The sequence below is a fragment of the Camelus dromedarius genome, chromosome 24 (assembly GCF_036321535.1).
Source record: "Camelus dromedarius isolate mCamDro1 chromosome 24, mCamDro1.pat, whole genome shotgun sequence".
In the NCBI taxonomy this organism is placed as follows: Eukaryota; Metazoa; Chordata; class Mammalia; order Artiodactyla; family Camelidae; genus Camelus; species Camelus dromedarius.
Window position 1 is genome coordinate 32,641,361 of NC_087459.1, and position 8,825 is coordinate 32,650,185.

The 8,825-nt window shown below is 60.1% G+C and overlaps 1 protein-coding gene across 8 annotated transcripts in view; it reads left to right on the forward strand.

Moving 5' to 3' along the window:
- The window catches only part of IQCE (IQ motif containing E), a 40,495-nt gene extending 34,203 nt beyond the window's left edge, over positions 1-6,292 (forward strand). For 6 of the 8 annotated variants that reach the window (XM_064478742.1, XM_031471314.2, XM_031471318.2 and 3 more), the window contains 5 exons: positions 1,632-1,742; positions 2,226-2,347; positions 3,002-3,129; positions 4,031-4,138; positions 5,393-6,292. In XM_064478742.1, coding sequence (XP_064334812.1) covers positions 1,632-1,742; positions 2,226-2,347; positions 3,002-3,129; positions 4,031-4,138; positions 5,393-5,529 — 606 coding nt within the window. In that variant the 3' untranslated portion in view covers positions 5,530-6,292. Of the gene's footprint in view, positions 1-1,476; positions 1,759-2,225; positions 2,348-3,001; positions 3,130-4,030; positions 4,139-5,392 lie in introns of those variants that run through there. The other 2 variants (XM_064478743.1, XM_064478746.1) reach the window with 2 other exon arrangements.
- The last annotated feature ends 2,533 nt before the right edge of the window (positions 6,293-8,825 follow it).

Genomic DNA, 8,825 nt, shown 5'->3' on the forward strand with positions numbered 1-8,825 from the left:
CAAAGCCCCAATGAGCGTCAGGGTGTGTCTTGCTCAGGAAGAGAGAACGGGGTGTGACCGGAACTCGAAGCGGACAGCGGGGTCTGCTGTGGGCGGCGCAGATATAAGCCCTGGGACCGTCTCACAGCCCCCTCACCGCCCCGCTTCTGCTTCTGCCCCACCGCCACGGCCTGTTCCCCGTGCAGACACCAGGGCCACGTTTGTAAGTGGTAAATCACATCACTCCACAGCAACTTCCTCTCACACCTGGAGCAGACCCAAGCTGTTCCCTGAAGTCCTACCTGCGACCCTCTCTGGCCACCCCTCCAGCCCTGCTCGGTCCGGAGGCATCTCTGGCGTCCTTGAAAATACCCAGGCTGTTCCTGCCACAGGGCCTTTGTGCTCGCTGCCCCCTCTGCCTAGGAGGCCCTTTCTCCCGATGTTCGCTGGCCCTGCTCCCTCGCTGTGTCCAGGTCTCCTCTGAGACGTGGCCTTCTCTGGGCCCCGCACCCTGTCACTCTCCAGCCCCTCGCCCTGCCTTGTTTTTCTTCAGGGCGTTTACCCCTGCCTGATACTTAACCTTTTTTTTAAAATTGCTTGTCTCTCGCGTGAGAACGTTAAGTTCCATGGACTTGGGGACACTCTCTATCTTTCTGCCACCACTCTGTCCCTTTTCCCAGAGTGGTACCTTCAGTGTTTGAATGCGGGAATGGTTGGGGGTTCCTCAGAGGGCTGTGTGGAGCATCTGTGACCCAGGTGGACACTCTGTCCCCTTTCTGTCTTGCTTGTTGGTCTCTGGTCAGTGAGCCTCGCCTGCCAGCGGACGCAGAAGCTGTCCTGGCAGCCAGGTGTTGTGCATTAGTTGCAGTACTCAGCTGCTTTTAGGGGGTTACTTTGTCCTTAATGACCCATGTTCTTTCACCTCCCTTTGTTGTTTCCCACCCCCAAGGCTGTGGCATTTCCCCCAACTGGCCTTCAAGAAAAACAAAGGTGTTTTCTTTGGGGGACTGTGATGGTGGAAGTGTCTGAGCCGCTGAACGCAGGCCCGAGTGCCAGGACTCAGCGTGCTGGTAGGGGGCCGTTCTCCCCAGTGGCCCCCATCAGGGGTAGTTTTAACCAGGGCTGGAGGCAGGATCATTGAAAATCCAGAGCATTGATCTCGCTCATCCATGTGTATTTCTAAAGAAAACATTCAAGATTAAGGCCGAAGGATGGGTAACCCCTTGGCGATAGTTTGCGATCGTGCTCCTCCCTGCTTGATCTAGAAGGCGTCCACCTCCTAAAAGCAGAAGCAGAAGAGTCCGCTCCCACACGGAATAACCGTCTCTACGTGGGAACCAAACTGTGTGTGAAATGCGGGTTAACGTTAGCAGCCGCCTAATCGCGTTTAATGGGCGTTTAACGGGTGATGCATTCACCCTCCAAGATCCCGTTTACGGTGGGCTCGGGCGTCTGGGCCTTTCTCTCCCCGGAGGGTTGGTGTGTTTCTCGCTGTAGGAGATCCTGGGTGAGCAGAGGAGATAGGGGCTCCTTCAGATATGCCCGTGATCACGCAGGAGGAAGGGAAGGCATTTTCCCTCTGGAACCTCCCGTGAGCTGCACCTGCCGTCCTCTGGGGAAGCTGACTCCACCTCTCCCTCCTCTCCTGCCAGGCAGCTACCGTGCTGCAGGCGGCTTTCCGGGGGCACCTAGCGCGGGCGAAGCTGCTATCGAGCAGAGCGTGCGGCTCGCATCCCCCCAGCGTGCCGAGCCCTCCCAGCCAGGTAACCCTCGGGGGCTGCACACAGACCCCACCTTCTGAGCTCTGCCTCCGTTTCTCTTCACACATCCCCACGAGACAGGCGCAGGCGCCCTGCGGTCCTCGCGTCCCGCCTCGCCCCCCGCCCCGAGGCGCGTGCGGCCTCAGCTGCCCGAGGGGTCACGGCTGGCCTGGGCTTCAGGCTGCAGATCGCTCTGAGCGCGGGAGCAGCAGCACCACGTCCGCCTCGCAGTTGAGACATAAGCTGAAAACACAGCAAAGACAGGAGCATTCTGTAGCAGCCCCCCCCCCCGTGAAAACACCCAGACATGCACTTTAAGAATCTCTAGAGTCTAAGAATTAACCTGCAACCAGGAAGCTCCGCCGAAGTAGTTAGGAACGAGGGGAACCACCTGACTCGGAGCCGTGCTCTCACCTGGCACTGAGGGCCTGGGGGGGAAGGTGGCGGAGGTCTCCAGCGGCTCCTTCCCCACTGTCACTGCCGCAGGCCTCCCCCTCGCCCCACGTTCTGAGCCCCGTCGTCCAGGCCGGGGGTGACCCGGGGCAAGAGGAGGCCATCACCACCATCCAGTCCGTCTTCCGGGCACACCTGGCACGGGCCAGGCACAGGTAGGTCCACCCGGCAGGCCACCTCTGTCCTGAGGGCGGTGCTGGGCGCGCACGGGGGCTGTCCACCCTCCCAGGCACATCGCGCCCAGGCATGGGGAGGGGCCGGGCCGGGACCTAGCTCACACTTTGTGGAAGGCTCCTCCCGCAGCTCCCGGGGGGGTGGGCCCCCAGTCCTGGGCCTCGGGAAGAGGCCTTTCTAGAAGCATTTCCTCCTGCTGGGAGAGACGGAGGGAAGGCGTGAGTACCTTGTGGTCCTGGTACCATCAGTTTGCAGCTGGGCGGGCCCCTGTCCTGATACCCTGCCCCTTCCTGAAGGAAGTGTGGCGTGACCTGTGCTCAGGGAGACGTGGGTGTCGTCGGGGGCCTTCCTGCAGCATCCCACACTCCTCGTCCTCGGCACCATGCCTGCTGGGTCGCCAGGGTTCAGTCAGGACTGTCCAGCTGCAGCAGCTCAGACCCCTGTATACGCCGACCCGGGCAAGGAGTGGGATTTACAGCGAGGCTGAGAGCACGCGGCCCAGGGCTCAGGGGCAGGGATGCTGGGCGCCTCTGTGCGGCGGGGGCCTCCAGCAGGTGGGTGCGCCCGGCGGCAGGCCTCAGACGAGGCTGGCCTGCTCTGACGTCAGATTCAGCTAGTTTCTCTGCTTTCCCCAGTGCCACCGGTCAGAGAGCCACCACTGCAGCGTGCACGGACAGATCTGCCTGGGCCCCGCACAGCGAACCCCTGTCCTCACCCCTCCCTGCAGCTTCTCCTGGTGATTTCATTTCATTTCGGATTTCGTGTAAGGAGCTGCGGACCTTCTGAGGTTTAAGCCAAAAGTGCTGCCACCGTCCCTGAAGCTGGACGCGTGAAGGGGCGTGCCCGCACGGCCACCTGCAGGCCGAGTGATGTCTCCCGTCACAGCTTCGTCCCTTGTCCCTCGGGTTGTAGCGGGAAGGGACGGCCCCCACAGGACTCCCCGGAGCCCGACCTGGAGCCGGTTCCTGGTTGGTGACAGTGGCGCTCCCACCACCACGGGCCACGTGCCACGTGCCACGCAGGTGGAGCTCGTGGCTTTGATTTTTATCTCAGTCTAACCGGAGCGAGGCAGCTCCTCCCTGGGCCGGTGTTTCTCCTGGTGGTTGTTTTAAGTGAGGCTCGCTTGTGCTTCCTTTCCTGCTTCGCTGCGACCTGAAGTCCGTCAGCGCAGAAGTCCTGGCACTGACGGGGGCGCCGCCACTCTCGGGGCCTGGGCCCCGCTCCGTCGTTCCCAAGGCCGCTTGGAAGCCACTTTCGGGACCCACGTCCTGCGAGTCTGACTGTCCCTCGGTGCTGCTGCCTCGCACTGTAACTGGGAAGCCCTGGGCCATGTCTGTAAGGCCAGAGACGGCACACAGGTGGCACTCTGAGGTCTGTCGCAGACGGGGCAGTGTAGGCCCGAGTCTCCTCTGTGACTGGCAGCCGTTGGGCCGCCGTCACACGTGGCTCCCGTGGGAACCTTTCCATGAAGGGCTTCCAGGGCCGAGTCTGGGGTGGCAGAGATGGGATCGGAGGAGGACAGGTGCAGGGAGGGAACGGCGCTTCGTGCCAACGACAGACTACAGAAGGAAGCAGTTTTTCTGGGCCAAAAATGTGAGGATAGGAAGGCGGGGGGTATGGTGAGTCTCCGTGCAGATGGGAGCTTCTCATGTGTGTCATTTCAGGTCAGGAAGACAGTGAGGGGAGCAGCGGGGAGCCGACGGAGGGGCCAGCTCCCGAGCATGAAGCACCCAGGGGCCCAGGGAAGCCGGCAGCCCCGCCACCCGGCCCCGGTGAGTGCGGGCGTCCCAAGGGATCACCCTTCCGTGTCTGGGAGAAGCCCCCGGGTCTTCACCCCATTGCCCCAGCTCCGGGAGAGCTGGTAACTTTGAATTTGGACGGTCTCCCCAGAGCCTCTGTTTGCAGACAGACCGGCAGCAGGGGGTGTGCAGGGAAGATGAGGGAGTTCACAGAGCTGGGGGGCCGCCCCAGAACCTTCCAGCCCCCAAAGCTGCACATTGTCCTCCAAAAGCCTGTTTCACACTGATGTCACCAGGACCTACGTTTGGTGACCTCTAGACTCTGACTGGGGCTAGAGTGTCATTCATGCCACCTTTCTCTCCTCTTGTTAAATGTGTGTCATTTTAAAGCGGCCGCTCGGCCTCTGCCTAAAAAGATCCACCGCAGACCACGCTCCAGCCTCCAGCTCTCATTCACCCAAAGAAACCGTCTCTGAAAAGTGGACACCACGCCCTGGTGTGGCCTGATTGTGGAAGTGTTTTTAAGGAAAAAAGAAGATAACCTTGAAAACTGATGTTTTTAATTTCATAGGGTTCCACTTTAATAATTTTCGTGAAAGTTACAGAAGAAAAGCTGACCCAGAGCAGCCACAGCACGGCTGAGTCCTAATTTCCTTCCCTTTTAATCTCAGATCAGTGGCTGGTTATTTTTTCACTCTATGAAGCAGTAAGGGCAAGGCACCCTCCTGGGGCTGGGAGCGATGGCCCAGCAGGGCCCTGCCCCTCCTCACATGCCGTCCAGGTGGCACTTAGGGTGGCGGTGATCTGTAGGCAGCCTCCCCGTCCAGCATCTGTCACGGGATTTGAAGGGTTTGGATGTGTGTGACGGCAGGAGTGGAAGTGGGGGTGTCACCGGGCGTTGGCTCATCTGTCCTACCTCCCCCACCTGCGGGGGTGTGCAGTGCGTGAGCCCCCATGTCCTCCCAAGGAAGCTGGCGGCCACTGGCCACATCTGCCCGCGAGTCACAGCCGGCCGCCCGGGGCCCCAGGCTCCTGGACGCTGCTGCGAGGGTGGCTCGTGGAAAATTCCTGCCAAAGACTTGAGCCGCCCCAGTCTTCACCTTTCGTGGGTGTTTTGCTTTTTGGAAATGACCAAAATGTTGCAGCTGAGCTTATCGGTGGAGGTGGTGTGGGTACATATGAGGGTGGCTTGGTGGCGTGGCGTGAAGTTGATCCGGGACGTCTGTGCCCGGGACTGGCGGCCCTGAGCGCTGGGGTGACCCCCTTCCTGTCTCTGCTTCCTTTCAGCGGAGCCCTCTCCCTCGGGGCTGCAGCCCGCCATGCCTCCACCCGCGGAGGAAGTGAACTCGGACGACTCGGACGAGGTCGTCTTGGCGCCGGCTCTGCCCACGAGGAAAACTGCCTCCCCGCCCCTCACGTGGTGATGCTCTGAGGGGAAGGTTAGGTTGAGAGGACCAGGCGTGTTCTACAGGACAGGATACCTAAAACTGGAAAGTAGTGTGTCTTGTTAGGAAAAGAACAGTGCCTGCTTGGCACCTGCACGCCTTCCCGGTCTCTCTTGTTTTGCCTGTTGCCTCGCGGGTTTAAGGAACCCAGGTGCCTTTATTGTGCCCTTGGGGGTGGTTGCCTCGTTCCCGCCTCCCCAGGGGCAGCTCACATGGTGGCCTTAAGTGCCAGACAGATGCACCTCCCCCTATCGATGCGCGGCCCGGGAGCCCCGGAAAGACACCTTCCCGGCACCTCACTGGCCAGCTTTGGCCGCGACTGGGAAGAGCTGCTCCACGTGGAGCTGGCGCTGACACCGCCCCCCTCATCCTCCTCGACGTCCCCGCCGGCCAGAATCTGCCCCGACTTCAGTGCAGCAGGTCAGGCTGGACACGCCGTGCCGAACCTTTTGGAGGAGTGCGCGAGGAGGCAGGCCAATGGTAGGGGGTGGGTTCCCCTCATCCCTGTGACGAAACGCTGCCATGTCAGAAGTTTCTGAGACTTGGATGACATCAGGGTCCCCAAATGGGTTCTTGTTCCTCGGGCTCCCTGCTCCTGCCCCTCACCACACGGACCTGTCTTCTGTCATCTTCCCTATCCCCTTGGGGCCCCGTCCCCAAGAGCTGCTGTTCCTGGGAAGGAGTAGGGTGGTAGGTTTTGTCACTGAGTAGATTAAAAAACCACCAAATTATAATCACAGAAGCAGCATCATGTCTGATTTTGAAACTTGCAGAGGGAAAGCTGTTCCCCAAGAACAGAGGCAGGTGCGGCAGCCTCCGCGGGGCTGCCAGGGGAGAGGGAGGGTGGGAGGGACGGAGAAGTGTCCTGCCAGCACGCACACACACCGCCCCCCACCGCTGCCCCACGCCCCCCACCGCTGCCCCTCGCCATGTGCAGACCCTGGCTCGGCTCCCAGGGGCCACAGCCCCAGGGGTGTGGCACAGAGGTCTTTTCAGAAGCTGGGCTCTGGTTCTTTGTGAGATGAGGCTTTGCTGATGGACGAAGAGGAAAAGCCTCAGGCTTGGGTGCAAGCTTCAGGGCATCTAGACCACTGTACACCCCAGGTCTGGTGTTACTGCAGGGGCCTGGCCGTCAGCAGAGCTGAGAAAGGCAAGGTCTGCGCGTGGACCTGAGTTTTCTAAGAAAACGCCCCAGAGCGTTGTAAATTCATACATGGGTCTGCCTCTGCTCCTTGGGTGTTGATCTAGTAAAAATAAGCAGTCTTGAAGCCATAGCTCAGGGCTGTGACCTCAGCTGACGTCCAGTGGTCAGTGCCCTTCACTGCGGCTCTGTGACCCTCAGACACTGCACAGATCTGTCCCCTGGAGAATGCCAGGTGCCCAGTGTGCTTACAGGGCCCGGGGCCTGAGGCTGGGGTTTTAGGGCTGTGGGAGCCGCACAGGGAGGGGCAGGAGACGGGCCTGGGGCCTGGAGGGCCCACCTCCCCCTGTGCTGGCCTCTGGTGCTGCCCCGCTGGACGGGCCCCACGGCCCTTCAGGAAGACCGTCCCAACGAAAAGACCAGTTGCACTAGGAAAAGCCTGGCCACCGAGCTCAGATCTCCTAGGATGGGTGCCACAGAGCTTTGCCTCAGTTTCAAGAAAGAAATACCCTCTGCCGAAAGCCTCATTCACCCGCAAGATCTGGATAAAATCTAAATTCCCTTAGACCCTGTCTCAGCCCATTCAAACCCCTCCTGTGGTTTTGGAAGCAGTGTCTGCTTCCAAAGGAGCAGTTCTGAGGAGCGGACACTGCCACACAGACCTGCCACCTGCTTCTCCAGGGGGAGGCTTGCCAAGCTCCCCAGGTCTGCCAGTGCTCCTGAACTCGCATCTGGGAGCTGAAATGTGAGAGCGTCAGGTGGCCCCGGGAGGAGCTGGTGGACCCGCGGTCCCCACGTTTGTATTGGGCAGCGTCCTGACCTCGCGCGTGGTTTATCTGTGAATCTTTGGCGGGGCGAGCGTTTCTCTCCGTGCTGCTCATCGCTGTCGGCTGCTTTGCAGGGCGCTTGTCTTGGTCACCCTGCAAACCTGAGACTTTTCATTACCTCCAAGTGCTGCAGCTCATGCTGCAGAAACCCCATTTTTCTGGGCTTCTGGCTTTTGCTTTGGTCACAGCACCGGCTTGGGAGTGAAGAGGCAACTGGAGGGAGGGGACCCCGCAGCCTGCTCCCCTCCCCGCGTGACCTCGTGCATCTGTCTGAAGCTTCTCTTCTTGGCTCACGCGTGAGGACTTAGACATCAAGAAACAAGGGAGGGGGTAAGTATTTCCTGCAATTCTATTTAATTTTTACTTTAGGAGCAGGGATGAAATAATTTACTTGGCATCAAATAGATGCCAGTGACCCCCCCCCCCAAAAATAAAGCTGACTTGCGGGAAAACACGGTTTTCCAGTATTTTGTTGCACAGCACACGGTGCACCTGTGGCTTTGTCTGAAGCCACCGTCTTTGAATTTGTCTAAAGCCACTGGCTGGTTGGCTCCAGCCCTTGCCCGAGGCCGTCTTTGCACCCGATCACCATGTGTCCTGTCAGCAAATGGTTCATCTGGGGGACTTGGCGCTTTCAGAGGAGCTGGCTGGGCCTTGAGGCTGGGACAGGGCAAGGCTGGGTTCATCACACACTCCACCCAGCCACAAGCCTGCTGCCACTGCTCTGCCGTGAGGCTGGGGCTGCCGGCAGAGAGGCAGCCTTGAGGGGCGGGGGCGGAGGCTAGATCTCAGCTGGAGCCTGTGAGAGGAGAACGGAGTAAGGTCCACCTCTGGGCCTCCCCACCACCGGTGAAGGAAAGCTGGCGGGAAGGCGTAAATAAACACGTGCACACACATCCACACGTGCGCAAACACAGAATCCCTCTCCCCTGTTCCTGCCACCGGCCTGGTGCTCTCGGCAAGTCTTCATGTAACAGGAAAGGCCTGTGAGCCTCCTAAAGGCTGGTGACTGAGTGTCCCCCAGGGCCCTGCCCAGATGATTTTAAATACGAGATTCCTCAAAATCACAGGGGAATATAGGAAAAAAAGCCAGAATCCAGGTCCCCGGCTCCTTTCGCTGCGGCTGGATTGAGCACAGGAGAGCTGCGGGTGGGGACGGGCCTGGGCTGCTCAGCCCAGACGCCAGCACCTTCCCTTCTCCCGGGAACCCCTGCCCTGGCAGCTCAGGCCCAGAGGGTGGCCCCATTAGACAGCGCCTGCCTAGGGAATCTGGGGGACGTTTCCATGGTGCCGTGTCCTTTCTGAAT